This window comes from Athene noctua, chromosome 3 (genome assembly GCF_965140245.1).
Source record: "Athene noctua chromosome 3, bAthNoc1.hap1.1, whole genome shotgun sequence".
Taxonomy (NCBI): Eukaryota; Metazoa; Chordata; class Aves; order Strigiformes; family Strigidae; genus Athene; species Athene noctua.
The window spans coordinates 42,595,746-42,614,396 of record NC_134039.1 but is presented as its reverse complement, the minus strand read 5'-3'; the positions used below and the strand labels follow the sequence as shown (position 1 = coordinate 42,614,396).

The 18,651-nt window shown below is 38.7% G+C and overlaps 1 protein-coding gene across 8 annotated transcripts in view; it reads right to left on the bottom strand.

Annotated features, from left to right (window-relative positions):
* PPFIA2 (PTPRF interacting protein alpha 2) overlaps positions 1–18,651 on the bottom strand; it is a 365,675-nt gene that overhangs the window by 169,084 nt on the left and 177,940 nt on the right. For 6 of the 8 annotated variants that reach the window (XM_074902784.1, XM_074902788.1, XM_074902785.1 and 3 more), the window contains exon 3: positions 2,270–2,332. The exons of the other annotated variants lie outside the window; for them this stretch is intronic. In XM_074902784.1, the coding sequence (XP_074758885.1) occupies positions 2,270–2,332 (63 nt within the window). The remainder of the gene's footprint in view (positions 1–2,269; positions 2,333–18,651) is intronic. 8 annotated transcript variants of the gene reach the window in all.

Here is an 18,651-nt window from a genome sequence, read left to right as displayed (position 1 = left end):
TCAACTGAACTGCAAGATCTTTCACTGTTATCTACACAGGTGTTACATATTCTTCCAAGTTTCAGATTTGAGAATGCTCTTTAATGTCTAGTCTAAACTAATTTGCCTAACCTACCGCTTAACTTAAGAGAAAAAGACCCCTCAGTGAAATCCATCCAAGCTATCTTAAGAGGGTTGATTCTTCAGATGGTATAGCTTGTTTTCTTCATTGAAAGCAGCTTCATCATAGTGTAATTGAACACCAGGCTTTCAGGAGGCTACAGTTCGGTGAGGTAATTCTTGTCCTAAACATCATCGTAAACTGGGAAAACAGTGTTTGAATTGCTTCATTTCAGCCACCTATAAGCAAGGTATCTAAGCCAAGATGGACGTTTAGGTCCTCTTTTTAGTCAAGAAAGACTGATACCTTCAGGGAGACAACAGGTAAGAATGAATCTAGGCTCCACTGTCTCTAGAGCAGAGACAACAACATTAAATTCAACATTAAACTTTAGACAGGAAAATCAGGAGATGAAGTTAGATGAGCATTTAATGAATTCTAAATTTTATCCTCTTTCTTGTGGAGGTTGATGAGTTTCTTTTTGGAGAAAAAAAAACCAAACTCATGGAAGTCCAAAGAGAAGGAACAAAATTTAAAATGGGGGATAATTAAGAACTGTAGTTTACAATGACAGCTGTTGTGACCTCTTAAGGCAAGAATAAGGATATTCTTGTTCAATGGCAGTGAATTAGTTCCTTACTGATTTTAGTGGTAACAGATATAATCCAAACAATAAAAAGTAACCTCTGAGTTGTTGGTTTATTTCATTCTTTTAATAAAGCATCTATTTCAATTCTGTCTCAATGTACTTTTCAAAAAAAGAAAACAAACTAAAAGACCTCAAACAATATTGAAGTAATGGTACGGACTTCCGTAACTAAATCTTAAATCCTGCATTTTTCCATGCTTGTCAATTCTCTCCTATTATTATCTTTCATATTACTATCATCCATTAAAAATTGTACTATTTGCAGACTGAAATATTAAAATTGCCTTGGAGAAGTTAAAGTCATGTTGAAAATCTGAAAGAGACTGAAGATTAATCATACATTATGTATTGATGAAGCTTTTTTCCTCTGCATAGAAGCAAGTCTGAAACTGGAATTGAACAGTACAAATCATAGCCAAGAACTGATAGTATTGGTCTATTCAAGGAATGTATTCAGAAATCCATAATGATTCAGATAGTCAGATGCAGTATCTGCATGTTTAAGAATGCAGTGTAAAGAATTTCTCTATGTTCCCTTAAAAGCACAAACTTTCCAGAAAATAGATTGTTTTAAGGTGCTGAATTTTTTTTCTTCCCAGACAGGGAGGATGAACTGACTTCTTGCCAATATTAATTAACAGTATTTTTTCTCTTAGATATTAGTTATTTTAACTATTGTGCTTGTATTTTGATTATTTGCTCTATCTTAAAAGAATTTAAGGTGATGGAAATGCTTATCCTGAATTCCTTCTGTCAGTTCCCCTAAAAACATGATAATCTTCAGCTGAAAAATAAATTATTAAACATATATACATGTTTATATATAAAAAATAACTTCTATACAAAGAACACCCACAGTCGTTTCTCAGTGGTACTTCCCAAATTCTCATTAATGTTTCCCCATTAATGTATAAGAGTTCAATTTTGGCCCAATGACTTTCTGTTAGTTTTAATAAAAAAAAGACAAATGACCTATTATACTACAAGTGAATAATTTGCTTCTTTTGTTAACAAAATAGATTTCTTACTCTACCTTTCATGAGCAACAGTAACTACCTTCTATTTTAACTCATGGGATATACTTAAGCAAGAACTATGAAATTACCTTCCTTCCAAATATAGTATTACACATCTTTATATGAAAATCCAATTTAGAACAAAGTTAAGTAGAATAAATAAAACCTCTCATTGGTTTCCTCATTTTGTGTATTGCTGTTCTGATTTCAACTGACAGGAGCATTGAGCTGGGTGGGAAGCAAGGTAAACACAGAAGAAACTGTGAATATATTATCATTGTCTTTATTTAGCTGCATCATCAACCACATAGAAAAAAAATGACAGTAATTGGGTAATTTTGATAGGCTGAGACCTCACTTGTAGTACAATATTCATTGACCTTGAAATACATAGTGTGAAGTAACCTCAAGATGCATAGGCTTCTGTGGGCAACAAAATATCAAATTCACATAAGGAGGCTTCGCATTTAAATTACACAAAAATCCAAGATATTTTGAACATACATTAGGGCAGGATATGGTCCTTTGAATGTTATTCTCAATGCTCGTACCAGCAGCAACCGTCATCTGAAAAAGGGGGCAACAGAGATTCTGCTGAATGGAACAGAATTTTGTACAATGCTACAGTATATTTAAATTACACCATGCTAAGATGAATGTTATTACCATTCAAGCAAGCTGATAGAACAAAAATGTGGCTCAACCAAAATTCACATAAAAAATTTTAAAGTATTGTTACATCTTCTGGCTCATGATGTGCTGAAAACAACCAAATAGTAACTCTCTTCAGTGCTCTGCACTGTGTTCACAGAAACGAACTCTGAAGCACTGCCAAATGGTCAGATAACTGGAGAAATAATCATACCTCCAAGGCTAACTTTAATCTGAGGTCTACAGAAAGCAAAAGGTTTACCTGTTTGTAAGGTTTGAAGAAAATAGGATCTTCTTCCCCAAATTAAATGGAACTTTATGGAAAGACACCAAAAGAAGTAAACCTATTAAATTATTAGGTAGAATTTACCTATTAAACTGATAAATTTTTCATGCTGTCTCAGACTTTTCTGTTGCACCAAACAATCACAAGAGTGGAAAGATAGTAGGAAAAAAGCCATGTGCAGTTAAAAATCTGGAAGTCCCTTCAGCTAACCAAAGAATACATTTTAGCACTGAATGCTATTTTTCCTCCTTTTTCATGACTCTTACATTTATTTTTGCAGAGCCCAACATATAACATTCTTCTTTAGAAAGACCCTAACTACTAGGCAATCTGACCAGATGACATTTCTTCAGATTTCCATATTTACTTCAGAGGAAATTAACAGCAGAAATTTTCAGAAAGTTCTAGAAGTATTTTTTAAACCTCTGGTTCAATCTACCCTAACTGGCATTTACAAAAAAACCCACAACAGTTCTAGACTAAATCTCTAAACAATTTCTTTTGTTGAGAGCACATGTAACAATACATACAATATACATGCTAATTATAGTTGAGCTTCATCATCTCTCAAAGTAAATATTGACCTAAGCTTTATTTCTGTGACTATTTAACAACTTAATTCAGTAAACATGGTATTCAGAACTGACAAAAAGACAGTATTTTTGGATTCAAGTATTTTTAGTAGCATAATATAACATTTATAAAATGCATATTGCAAGATGTGTTTTATAATTACTTTACTATTATAATTTATGAGGAAGTTAAGTCTGACTGCATATTATTACTTGCACTGGCAGTAAACAAAAATGTGTGCATTATCACTAAATTTAACAACAACCATAGGCATGTATCGATGTTCATCTGTCTACAAACCACATATTGCCAATTAATTCATATTGTGATTCAAAACAGTTTTAAAGTATTTGAAATCGTTTTCAGCTTCCAATTTTTTACAAGAGAATTATGCTATTGGGGCAAAACTCTCGATGTACACTGGCAAGTTCTTAACTTGCTTGTGTCAGATTTCCCTTTAGACTTACATCCTTAAATATTTGAAAACATTTTTATGATGTTTGTTTACTGTTTTGTGGGTTTTTTTTAAAAAAAAAGGAGATTTCACTTCATACAAAGCAACTACTTTTGAAAAGAACATTTCCATGCAAAGCAACTTCATGGTCAATTCATGAATCCTGTTTAGATGGATCTTTAACACCACTGTTGCTCCAGAATTTTGTAAGGAAAACATAGCCCACATTATGTCAGCATGACATTCTTTTAAATAAACAATATCTCACCACAAGAAAATACACAAATTATAAACTTTAACCATTCATCATTTCAGTCTCAGACATCTTTATTTAATAATGGTTTAATGCTTGTTAAATTTAATCTCAATGTTTATACATACCAACTAGTAAAAAAAAGGGTTGAAACAAATGCACCTGGAAAATGTGTAAATAGCTTACACTTTTTTGCACATTTTTAAATTTACATATGTCTCATGTAATGTTTTCTGATAATTTTGAATTTTTGTGCGAAAAGGTAGATCTACTGTATACTTTTGACTGCTGCATCTGAGCTCTGTTAACTAATTCATCTTTGTTGTCCATCCCTCTTTACAGTAATAACCTGAGTAACTTTAGCCTAATTTTTGAAATTATCTTGTAAACAGTTTTTCCCTCTTTTCCTCTTGTAAAACTGTGATTAACTGTGTTTATTGATGAAAGGTGTAAAATGAGCAGTGTTCAGCCCTAGCAGCTGATAGGGTTAAGGTCCAGTATTTTGACTCTTCAGGCCTACTATGGGAAACTTTACATAATTGAAAATGAGTGATCCCTGATATTTCAATGCCATAAGACTATTTCCTTCCAGCCATAGTAGTCCAACTGGACTCATAGTGCCTAAAATGTCAAGTGTGAGAGAAGAGAAATGAAAGGAAAATATTCAATAAAAAGTATAAAATTTGTGCATTAATTCTAATATTGTTTGTTTTCAAACTATGCACATTAAGGAAAACCCATCATATTATCATGATGATTTTACCAGCATTCATTTGAGATACAAAATTGATGAATGAGTTATGCAGTGTAAGTAATGCAGCAATTCCCATCTCATGCATGTTGATAAAACATTTATTCTGTTCAGGAGTGCATCTAATATTATAGCATCTACTCAGTAATTTGTACTCTAATAACTATAACCTATTAGAATTTTCGTGAAACTTTCTACAACAGTTTGGTCTTCCTCCTTGAGAAACTGCATAACTATTAACATTTATCAGAGAAGAAAATAGGGTCAACAAGGATAGAAAATTCTGAAAATGAAGCTCTAGAACATGCATATATTCTTGCCTGGGATGAGCACTTCAGCTACTCTTTACTTGTGAACCACACGTACTGGGACATATTCTCAAGGTGTATCCTAAATGATGGACCCAGAAATTTTTTTGGGCTTCTTCTCTCTAAGTTTCCACATAGAAAAGCCTTGTGTGAGGCTGTAGCACATCTGAAAACATTTTCAGAAAATTCACCACCTATAAAAAACCCTCTAGGTACATACACAGTCCAGCTACACCTCCTGGAGTTTCCAAGAACGCACCAGATAATAATCATGAATAATGGCCTACATATGCACCAAACTGGGCTACATTTTACAACTAGGTGGAAATAGTGATAAAGGATATATGAGACTACAATTTCAAGCTTCTATGGAAGCACTAAAATTAAAGAAAGTTTTAGCTAATTCTGTAAATTAACCTTCAAGAAATACATGAAAATTCGTGAAGTCTAACAATGATATACCTGAGCTTACACCATGTGGCAACTGCATTTTTTAAATTGATTAATTACACTGGGCTTTCAAGTGATCTTGCTGTTAGGGTCACATGATACAAGACATATTTTCCTAAATACCAACATCGTTATAATCCAAACCTTCTTAGCAAGACCCCAGCCAAAGCGCTGGTAAAGCAGGAACTCTTGCTCTCAGTAATGATATGAGCAGTACAGCACTAATTTCAAGGCCATGTCCAAAATATGGACATGGAATAAAAAAGCAAGTCAGGTTCTATAATCAGTGGTATCCAAAGCTGAAGACAAATTCAGATATTCACCAAATAAATCTAATTTATTGATAAATTGAAGAAACCATTTCAGAATCTTCCCCAATTCTTTGACTTCTATAATGTAGGTATCTGACAGGTGGAACCTACTTACCAGAAAAATAATTATAATCCTGCTCTCAGAAATAAAAAATTCTCCCTCAGAGCAATATTTGATGTTTCTTGACAAGAATCTTGTGGTGACCAGTCTTATACCACTCACCACAGTCCTGAATGCTATTTAGGTATTTTAGTCTACTGAAAATTGTATTTACTCACATAAATTAGTGAAACTAGGCAGTCAGAAGAGAACCGTTTCTTCCCTTATGTGTCATCTCTGTAGGGGAGCTAACAGGTCATGCTTAGCAAGCCATCAGAACAGTCTTCAAGGTGAAAAGCCCAAAAGGAACAGACCCGTTACCTACTTTCTAAAGCTATTCCTGTAGAAAGTATACTAATTGTTATTTAGTCGTTGGAGAAAAAAAACAAGATAAAACCAAAAAGAACACTTTCACAATAAACAGGTACAATATTTGTTTATATTTCATAGTGAAATTCACTGCCTGTTCTCTGCACTCAGACTAGGCAAGTGGCTTCAGCTTAGCCTATCCTGAAGTGAAGCCTGTTCCATGTAATTTCACATGATTACTTCACAACCAGTACCAACTCAAGCTGAAATCAGTTTAATCTATACTCACTAACGTGTTCTCATTTATGGAAGATCATTTCAAAACTTGACTGGACAGGACCCTGTGACACCTGGTCTAATTATCAAATTAGCTCTGTATGGACTCCAGAGATCACTTCCAACCCAAGTCATGCTATGATTCTATTATTTTTCAATATTAAATGTTATTTGGTTTTCATTATGCTAAATTTGGTACCTATCAACTGAGAAGGACAGATTGCTCCTAAAACAGAAGGGAACAAAGTACGAAGGATGTGAAGATTTACCACCTTACCTAGTCTATCCTTAGACAATCTGGACAGAATTTTAACCCTGACAATAGTTCTAGTTCTGCACCTGCCTGAAGTTTCAAGTCATGGAAAAGTTTGAAGCTCTTGGGGCTTGCTCTGGATAAATTAGGTTTCCCACTGAGCTACAGGGAACTTGCTATGACTGAGTTAAATCTACATGTAAAAAGTTTCAAGATCTAGCCCTTAAAACCTAATATGTAGAAAGACAGACTTTGCAGTCTGTATAGTAAGCTCCCCACAGTACTGTAACATGATGATACAAGGTAAGGTAATAATACATCATTAGATGATCATTTTAATGAGTTAATAAGATTAATATTTATTTGTTTACCCATATAACAGTGACTGAAATAATTATCCTTTGATCATTTTAAAAATCTTTTGAGATGTGAATGCAGAAAATCACTGTAGTTACAATAAGCTCTTATATTTATACTATAAAATATTGATTTAATGTACTGAACTTAGGATAAATTTATTATAGCAAATAAAGATTAAAAAAAGTGATCACAGAATCAGAGTTTGAGGTCATATAGCCATTAAAAGATCTCAGGATCATGCCTCTGTGTTGTACCAAGGCATAGAAATAATTCAGGCATATATTCCATCACTAAAAATTTAGTTAATAAAAAGAGCCTAAAAAGTCTGAACAGTTCTTAGTCAAAAAATATTTCCTTGCCTAATTGTCAGAATTTCCTTCACATAAAGTCTTTTCAAACTACAAGATTTTTTTATTACAAGTGTAGAAAACAAATGACACGCTCATTTGATAGAATGTAAAAATATGAAACTATATGAACATGTTGGAATGTTACGCTAATTAATTTTCATACTAGGTCTGTGGAAATCATGCTGTCTACTCTTTTGCTCTGTCTAATGAAGCATGAAGGCTGATATTTATGTTCCAGGTCCAGTTCCAAATCATTTTATCGATGACTAGTATTGAAAAGAAAGAGGGGTAAAAGAAATGAAAGAGAAAAATAAAAGAAAAAAAAAAAAAAAAAACCAAACCCACACCAATCAAATACATTTACAGTGTTTTCCTGCACTCCCTGAAATCCTGCTCCTCTAATCACCCGGCTGCTAGACTTGTCCCCAGCCTACAATAATAATTTCTTTTGTCACTGACACCCAGACTGTGGGGAAGGAAGATAAAGCAGTTTACACATGTCTACATACTGCCCTGAAATAAGACAAGCGTAGTTTAGAAATGTGTGATGTTTACAATGTTATACTGTGCACACGGTCCCAGGAGATCAGACCTCTGACAGATCCAGGCTAGACAGAGCTGGAGCATACCTGAGGGATGTATACAGGTTTCAGACACCTCGTGGATCTTGTGGGAGAGAGAAATCTGAAAATGTGTTCAAAATACAGTGAATCATACTCGCTCTAATTTGAAAATTTTGCTTCCTGTAGTCTCATTCTCACGGTATGACTACAGTAGACAGCAAAGCCAAAGGCACGTCTACATCATTTTCAACAACAGCATACAACTTTGAATGCTGCACAAATGTCAGGTGAAGCCTATTCAAAATCTGTTCCTGTTCCCATCCTCAGATTTCTACATAGGGAAAAACACAGGAGAGTCAATAATAGTTTTGGTTTGTAGTAATGAATACTTCCCTCATTTCCTTAAGTGCATGTGCCAGCATGTCAAATTTCCTGGAAACAGGGACAATCTGCCATCTGATTTCCTGGAAGCAGAATGAGGCAGAAGAAAACATGCCTTTGGGTGACTGCAGAATGCAGCGCCTTCTTGCACTCCTGAGGGATATTCTGCTCTGCCTGGGCTATGGACTCTGGGACATGCCTGTTCTGTATGAGTGTGAACAAACAAAAAGGAGCAACTGGCATGACCCCCTCTCTTCTACAGATGCCCAGAAGCGTATACCTCAACTCTTGATTAAACCATGCAAGGAGAATGTAAGATGGTAAGGGATAAAACACAGAAGCCTTCATTCAAGCTTTTGATCACGTCAATCTCCTCAGTGCTTATTTCTCATGTGGTTATCAGGATACCTTACGCTGCAGACAGATGGGATTCAGGTTCACAACATTGTTTTAATATCATTTATTATGTATACATTATCAGAGAGAATATAGCATAAATGCTAAACTAAGCTTTTTTTTTTTTTTTTTCTTCCTTCTCAGTAACAGAACAGCGTAAATGTGTGCAATATTGATGAAAAGCTTGAAAGACAGTCTTGAGGAATTTTGCAACTAAGCATTCCCACTAGGTAAAAAGTGAATGTCTTTTTCCCTGAAGAAGTCAGGCAGTGCTTCTACTTTTGATTTAAACATCATGTTAACTGGACTAGATGAGTGTTCTTATGATAGGTAAACTGTAAAAAAAATTCCCATCACTACAAATTCTGAAACATCAACACTGAGGGCAAGTTGTATCTTAAGAGATTTGTGTTTTGCTATTTCTGGCTTGTGTATTTACTTTGGAAAGTACAAGATAGATAGAATCCTCTTTAAAGGCACTTAACACACTTTTATCATCTAACTGTACATACATATACATAAAAGAATTTGTGCTCTGCCCAATCAGTTGAGATTATCAGTGTAAATCCCAAATCCTCACCAAGCCATATCATCAGAAGATAGACCGAACTATTTTGACCAACTGCAAAGTGGTCCTTCAATAACAGTATTCAAGACAAGTCTATCTGGAAATTGTAATCATAGATAGCTAAGCTTCAGTAATGGTTTATCTTTCATACCCTTCATATTAAAAAATAGACATTACAGTATAAAAAACTAACTTGTATTAATTTAAAGTTTCCTATATCTGTCTGGGAACTTCCTGTTCCTCTGCAAGTCACTGCCTGCTTTGCCACATGCAAACTTGCACTGTCTATGCTGTGTTGGTTTATGAATCCAGAATATGCCAGACTTCAGACGTACACCAATGACTCCTTCCAGGAAAAATAAGAGAAGGCATATGAGGTAATGAGGAGAAGTTCTCTTTTCAGACAGTGAAGTGGAAAACTAGTGTTTTACTCCTCTTACAAAGGAAAAGGAACATAATGTCTTCCCTGATCTCAGTCCCATGGTACATAATGAAAAAGAAATTACACAGTCCATCCCCAGCAGCTGGGGAGGCCAGTCATGAAGGACTGACAATAGCCCTACCACATTGCTGTGTTCAGTGCAGCTGTGACAAGAGACCTGCACAAATGTAGTTTGTTATCATGAGTTAGAGTGAGTTAGCGGAGGAAACTGCTTTGGCCACTACCGGGACAAACCGAGTGAGGTTGACTTTGACTCTGCATCCTCCGTCCCAGACTCTGCAACACAGCTCAGGGATGAGGGATATAGGAAAGGCCACATTTAATGCTTCTTGGATGGTTCATTAAATTTTAAGTATGAAGGATGTGATTGCACAGTAAAATATAAGAACCTTGCACAAATTGAGTATATAACCGTGAGTTGTCTTGGTATAGCTTTGAAACACACAATCACCAGCCTCTCAAACAACAAGATTCAGTCTTAAATATCATCACATCATTGGCAATTTCTACTAAGACATTTTTGAACATTACCTAAGAAAGTACTATATGAAAAGGATTTTAAAGAGCATACATATTCTTCCCTCTCCCCCCCTTTGATTTAAATACATTTTGAAAAGGTATCCACAACAAAGAAAGTACTTCTTTTAATTTATGGTAATTTCTCCTTTGGCATTTGGCTACATAGTGTTTAAGAGGATTTATTTCTGCTCTATGTTTCTTTGGAGAATAGATAAATCTATGGTTTTAAAACTATGGAGTTGGAGAAAGTTAAAGAGGAAAATAAAAAGCACATAATAACAGTCACCTGATGATGTAAGAGGAAGGAGGTTTTTTTGATTAAAGCTCTTCCAATTCTAATTCCAGCAACAAGAGGACTGCTGAGATTATCAGTATAAATCCCAAACCCCATGAAAAGAATTTCATATTCTATTTTCTATTTTTATACAAGTCAAATACCTTTTTTATAACTATAACCTCATTCTACAAGGGCAGTAAATATGGCTAACACTGTTGCACACTAATTTTTCTGTCTGTCCCCTCAGAGAAAAACATGTAGACATACATACATATCTACAGTCTGCAAAGTGTTTTGGTAGAACTGTTCTTAGATCGGTGGTTTATTTTAAGTGCTTATCCTTCTAGAGAAGACATTGCTGAAAAAATACAGCTTGCTCTTGAACATACGAGTGGAACAGGCGCATGACGGTGCTAATTCCTGAGGGATTTAATGCTACTCTGTTGGGCCAGCTTCCAAGCAATCTGGCTCTCTCCCTCCCTGTCTCACTGATGACTGTACAGCATTCTGCAGGTCCTCAATAGGTCAGAGCCAGCACATGTATTTCTGCTGGTTTACAGCAATTATTATTTAAAGTACTTTATATTGTAACTTGCCACCATGTTTGCAAGGCACTGTGCAAGTATAGCTCTGAGAAATGTTTTCTCTGAAAAAAGGCAGAAGGGAACATTTTGTGTGTGTATAAACAATATATGCATGGGATACTTGTACACTGGTTGGATGCCATTTGCTGGTTTTGCTTTGTTTGCTTTTCCCGGCAAGTATAGAAGTCTAAGTCACAGACTTCAGCAGCAGCATTGTTCTTTGCATTTAAAGACACCCCATCCCACCCCCAATCCTGACATCCAAATACCGAACAAATATACAGCAGTGCAGCGATACATTTATGATTTAAACAGTTTCAGGAACTGAGGCTGCTTATGATGCTTCTAAGCAGCAGCAGAAAAATTAACAAGAATTTGGTCGTCCTCTCAGCTGTTCATAACCCTTTGGGCAACAGCCAGATATCAGAAATCAGTTCAGCTTCACATTAATGTCACTTGAAAAAGCCATGAGCAGTGGCAGACACAGGCAGTGAAACTACACCTTGTAAAGACAGCCCAAAAGTGGAGGATATCAGTGGAGACTAAGTGGAGGTACTTCCACTGAAAATAACAAGTGGTGAGTGATGAAGAGGCAAAACATAAATCTTTTTTACTATCTCCTGAAAGAATGTAAAAACATGTATATTATATCTATGTGACCTAAAACAGAAGATTATTTGCATCAGCCCTCAGATATAGTTTCATCTCTTGTATTGCAACAGGGTAGGGAAATAATGTGTTTATCCACAGAGTCAAATGAGTTAAAAAACCCCAAACCCTAAAACCCTACACTATCGAAATAAAACCAAATTTAATCTGGCCTATGACAGGAACTACTTTAGGGTGAAATGCACATAAAACTGGTTATTCCTCTCCATTAACTATAGCTCAAATGTAGATTTCTACATTTATTAACTTAGCTATGTAGGAGAGGGAGATTACTCAATCTTTCCACAAAAGCTTTCATGAAAAGAGTTATTAAGAAGAGCACATCCAAAAATGAAATGAAATTCTAATTTTGAAAGAAAAAACTGAAACAATTTTGATTTAAATTAAATATTAAACTTTGCAGGTGAAGACCAGCAGACCGAGGATTGTGTATATGTATCAAACCAGCACTTTTATTCACAGAGGCTTTTTAAAACTATTTTTCAACTGTCATTTTTGACACTAGTTTATAACTCAACACCGCACTGAGTGGAAGCCCAAATCTAAAATGTTCCAAGAAAAAAATAAGCTTTGGGAACTTTTCTTTACGTAAGTAGTTAATCTTCTCCACATGAAATATTCCCTTCAGCTACTTGAAGCATGTATTAGACCTTATTTCCTAACAGAGTATGTTGGAAGAGCTATTTCTTTTTCATGAAAATGAACAGAAATGGATGTTGAAAATATGTTGAAAAAATTGACAAGGGTGCTTAAAGTGTGTGTACGCCAGGAGAACTGAGGAAAAGTGAGCAAGACAGCCCAGTTTCCTTCTCTATGCTGCTACTAGTTCCTGGTGCTTCAGCAGTGACCAAGAGTAGTCCATGGAAGAAAAGACTTCCTGATACCTAGGATCTTGCTTCTCTGCCTACAGCTATTCTACCTAGCTAAGCACCAGGATTTTAATGTATAACAGTAATTATCATGACCATATAAAACTGAGACTATAGCACAACTTAAAATGTTAAATTCAGGAGCACATACTTCACTGACTACAGCAAAAAGAATAAAAGGAGTAGAACATTACCCTGGCAACACTTATTCAAACAGCCAAAGCATTAGCATCAAAGCATCACTGGATAAATATTGGCTATATTTTTTTCTCAGACTCACCCACACAGCAACGTGAAAGACTGCAAATCCAGACCAAACCAATCTTTTTGAGTACAACATAACTGCAGATATAGACAAATGCATATATAAAAAATACAGAATCTAGTTTGCAAACAGGTGTTTTGTTGATTAGTGTAAAAATTTAAACCATGATGGTCGGAAAATAACACTAATAACATTCTGTAAATTTAATTAAAAATTGAATTGTTGAACATTATATTGGGGCTAGAAAAAAGAAATACAGCTTTCCAACATTTATTTTTAAAAAATCAAAATTTCACATCATACTGTCACTGAAAAGATGGCAACTGTAACAACCTAGTAAATTATAAACTGATTTTATCTGTATGTTATGTGTACTTCAAGTATCATTTTTATAAGCTAAAAAGTGTTCATAAACCATAGCTAAAAAGAGAAAATAAAGATATGAACTAATAGCCCCCAGAAGAAGAATCCTCATAAAACAGCCAGACATCATGATATAATAAAGATCTTAGCTTTGTTAATAGGGAAAGTTTTCTAACAGTTGGGAAAGGGCAAATCAAAATACCCTGATCACTTAAAAGACCAGTTGTACAAAGAAATGGAGAGTGCACAGTTCAATAAAGAGCAACTATGATCCAGAATCTGTACCAAGAAAAGCTGAAATTTAATTTTCAAATCTCATCTAAATTAAATGTAATTCAGAGTACTTGAAGTTAAAAGCTCAAGATTCTGAACTGTGAGTGAGAAAAGCAGGTACATTCAAAGGTAATTCTTAACATCTGTGTGAACTGCCTAAAGTTAGATGGTTTGAATATTGCATAGTCATCTCTCTTAGCCAAAAAGCTACATGCCTTGCTTCCCAAGGAATGCCAAGCATTTTGTTGTTTAGTTCATTTCTCTTGGCAAAATAAAGTTCATTTCTCTTGGCTTTGAAAAGCTGTTTCCTCACCACTGCTTCATCATCACTGCTCACAGGCAAGCATGGGAAAGGAAAACTTTAGCAGGTGCCAAATGCACTGGATTTTCAGGTTGGCACTGAAGATGAACACATCTCTGTCAGAGGGAAGCTTAGCTGAGTTCCCATTTCAAGCAAAATACCAATGAGTTGCTAACTCTTTGTAAAGGACACAGTCAGACTAAGAGAATGTCTAGACAATCAGACTTCTGAGAAATGGTGACAGCAATTTTTTCTATAAAAAAATAAACCAAACCATATTCCTTACAGTGTTATGGGTTTTAACAATAGCAAATTTATTCCAGCTTGGGAACACTCAAGAAACCCCTAATTTCATTCAACATTAAATCCTTCCTCCAAGATTTTCTGTATTTCAGTTGCAAATGGAGATAAAAGGCTAACTTTAATGTAAACTGCAATATCACAATTCCACATAAAACATAAAAGGAAATATGTCTCTCAGGTATTAAGATACTGCAGAAAGCATTATAATTGCAAATATGCAGATGACAGTAAAGTTACCAAAAGAGGCAGTGCAGATTGACTGCCTGCTCTTGGCATGTGGAAAATGCAAAGTAATTCAACTTATGAATGAGTAAATTCTTTTTATTTTATTTTTTTTTTTTCACTGTGGTCTAAACTAAGTTGCATTAGCTTCCAAATACCACCAGTTAACAGTGTGCCTAAATATTCATCCTAACTACGCAAACTCACAGGAACATCTTAAAAGGAATATCTTAAGAGCAGTGAAAAATTGTTCATGCATTTGGTAGGGGGAAGGAGGATGGGAAACAGAGATAATTCTCTTGCAGTTTATGTTGGTAACTGATGCACAGCTGCCAAGTCCACACCTTGAGGAGACCCACTGCATGATATTCTGTGGTAGTTCAGGCCCTGCCAGGACCAGAGACCACATTGCCTTTGTCCCTCCCCCACCCTCAGACTAAGTAGGGCACAAACCCCAGGGTTGAAAAAAGGAGAAATTTAATACAACAGTGTAATAAATAACAATCTGAACAACAACAATAACAATACTAACAACAATAAACAGTAATAACAGTAAACAAGACAAAAGATATACAGAGAAATGCCGCAGTGAACACAACCAGCCTGCCGCGCGTGCTTCACAAGACAAAAGCCACAAAGGAAAGCTTCTCGCGCTGCCGGACCTGACGTCAGTATGGTATGAATAACCCGGCTGGAGATCCCTTCCCCCTGCTGGGGAAACTTAACCCTATCCTAGCTGAACCAGGACATAATCCACCCCTTTATTCTATACCAGCTGCCATTTAGCAGTTAACAATAACAAAGTAACAATTTACAAAGGCACAGCATAATTCACGGTGTGTTCTCACCCAGAATCAAGTCCCCCTGTGGTACGCATCGGACCTCTCCATTGTCCTGCATCACCCACCAGGTGCACCCAGGTCCTTGAGCAAAAGCAATCCCGTGGATGGGTTTGCCTTTACCTTTGCCTGGCTCAGGACTAAACCAGACCATTTTTCCCAATATATTCCTCATGCGCACCACAGGGACTTTATCCCCATCTACAGCACATGGAGGTTTCAACTGAGCCGGGCCAGCTCGACTGGCAGACCCTCTTGTGTTGACTACCCAGGTGGCCTTTGCTAGATGCATGTCCCAGTGTTTGAAGGTCCCACCTCCCAGTGCTTTCAGTGTGGTTTTTAACAGTCCATTGTAGCACTCGATCTTCCCAGAGGCTGGTGCGTGGTAGGGGATATGGTAGACCCACTCAATGCCGTGTTCTTCTACCCAGGCATTTATGAGGTTGTTTCAGAAGTGGGTCCCGTTGTCTGACTCAATTCTCTCTGGGGTGCATGTCGCCGCAGGACTTGGGTCTCAAGGCCCAGGATGGTGTTACGGGCAGTGGTGTGGGGTGCTGGGTAAGCTTCCATCCATCCAGTGGTTACTTCCACCATTGTGAGCACGTGGCAATTCCTGTGGCGGGTCTGTGGCAGTGTGATGTAGTCGATCTGCCAGGCCTCTCCATATCTATATTTCAGCCATCGCTCTCCATTCCGCTGGGGCTTCACCCGCTTGGCATGTTTGATTGCAGCACACGTCTCACATCCGTGGATGATCTCTGCAATGGTGTCAATAGTAAGGTCCACCCCTCGATCTCGAGCCCACCTGTATGTTGCATCTCTACCTTGGTGGCCTGAGGTCTCATGGGCCCACCGGGCTATGAACAGTTCACCTCTGCACTGCCAGTCCAAGTCCACCTGAGCCACTCTAATCTTGGCAGCTTGGTCTGCCTGCTGGTTGTGTCGATGTTCATCAGTGGCCCGACTCTTGGGTACATGGGCATCCACATGGCGCACCTTCACGACGAGGTTTTCCGCACGGGCTGCAATGTCCTGCCACACTTCAGCAGCCCAGACGGTTTTACCCTTACGCTGCCAGTTGTTCTGCTTCCATTGCTGCAGCCATTTCCACAGGGTATTCGCCACTGCCCACTAGTCGGTGTAGAGGTAGAGCCTTGGCCACTTTTCCCGATCAGCAATATCCAAAACAAGCTGGACGGCTTTCACCTCTGCAAACTGGCTCGATTCACCCTGTCCCTCAGCAGCTTCAGTGACCCGTCGTGTGGGACTCCATACAGCAGCCTTCCATTGTCAATGTTTTCCCACAATGCGACAAGACCCATCAGTGAACAGGGCATATCGCTTCTCCTCATCCAGCAGCTCATTATATGGTGGGGCCTCCTTAGCACGTGTCACCTCCTGTTCTGGTGACATCCCGGAATCTTTGCTCTCCGGCCAGTTCGTGATCACCTCTAATATCCCTGGGCGGCTGGGGTTCCCTATTCGAGCCCATTGTGTTATCAATGCAACCCATTTACTCCACGTGGCATCTGTTGCATGATGCGTGGAGGAGGCCTTTCCTTTGAACATCCACCCCAGCACCGGCAGTCGGGGTGCCAGGAGGAGCTGTGTTTCAGTGCCAACCACTTCTGAGGCAGCCCAAACTCCTTCGTACGCTGCCAGTATCTCCTTCTCAGTTGGTGTATAATTAGCTTCAAAGCCTTTGTATCCCCAGCTCCAAAAGCCTAGAGGTCGGCCTCGCGTCTCCCCACGTGCTCTCTGCCAGAGGCTCCAGGTAGGGCCATTCTCCCTGGCTGCGGTGTAAAGCATGTTCTTAACCTCCTGCCCTTCCCAGACTAGCCCAAGGGCTACTCCTTGGGCAATCTCCCGCTTAATCTGTTCAAAGGATTGTTGTTGCTCAGGGCCCCACTCAAAATCACTCTTCTTACGGGTTAAGTGGTAGAGAGGGCTCACAATCAGGCTGTAGTTCGGGATGTGCATCCTCCAGAACCCCACAGCGCCCAGGAAAGACTGAGTCTCCTTTTTAGAGGTTGGTGGGGCCATGGCTGTGATCTTGTTTATCACCTCCATTGGGATGTGGCGACGCCCATCTTGCCATTTTATTCCTAGGAACTGAATTTCCCTTGCAGGCCCCTTAACTTTCTTTTGCTTAATGGCAAAGCCGGCCTTTAGGAGGATTTCAATTATCTTCTTTCCTTTCTCAAAGACCTCCTCGGCTGTGTCCCCCCATACAATGATGTCATCAATGTACTGCAGGTGTTCTGGAGCCCCACCTTTCTCCAGTGTAGTATGGACCAGTCCATGGCAAATGGTGGAGCTGTGGTTCCACCCCTGGGGCAATCGATTCCAGGTGTACTGGATGCCTCTCCAAGTGAACGCAAACTGTGGCCTGCACTCTGGTGCTATCAGAATGGAGAAGAACGCGTTAGCAATGTCAGTCGTGGCGTACCACTTGGCTGCCTTCGACTCCAGTTCATACTGGAGCTTGAGCATGTTCGGCACTGCAGCACTCATTGCTGGCGTAACTTCATTCAGGCCACGGTAGTCCACAGTTAGCCTCCATGTGCCATTAGGCTTTCTCACTGGCCATATAGGGCTGTTGAAGGGTGAGTGAGTTTTGCTGATCACCTTCTGGCTTTCTAGTTGACGGATCAGCTGATGGATGGGGACCAGGGAATCTCGGTTGGTGTGGTACTGCCGCCGGTGCACCGTCCTGGTAGCAATCGGCACTCTCTGCTCCTCAACCTTAAGCCGCCCCACCACTGAGGGATCCTCTGAGAGGCCGGGTAAGGTGGACAACTCTTCAACCTCCTCCAGGGCAGCTACACCAAAAGCCCACTGGTACCCTTTTGGGTCTCTGAAGTACCCTCTCCTGAGGTAGTCTATGCCCAGGATGCACGGGGCATCTGGGCCAGTCACAACGGGGTGCTTATGCCAGTCCTTCCCAGTCAGGCTCACTTCAGCTTCCAGTAGGGTCAGCTGTTGGATCCTCCTGTCACTCCGGAGATGCAAATGGATTCAATCCCACTGTAGCTCGATGGCATCAGGGTGCACTGTGCGCCAGTGTCCACCAAAGCCTCATATTCTTGTGGGTCTGACGTGCCAGGCAATCGCATCCACACTGTCCAGTAAATCCGATTATCCCTTTCCTCCACCTGGCTGGAGGCAGGGCCCCTCTAATCCTGCTCAGCATCACTCACTTCTTGCAAGAATGATTTACTGGTCCCCTCAAGAGGGTCAGACATAACGTTGGCCATTCTATTCTGTCTGGGGGATTTCCCACTGGACACTGGAGCTGCGCTCTTCCTGGAGGACTCCCCTTTTGTGATGGTCTTCCCTTTCAGCTGCTCTACTCGTGCAGCTAGGG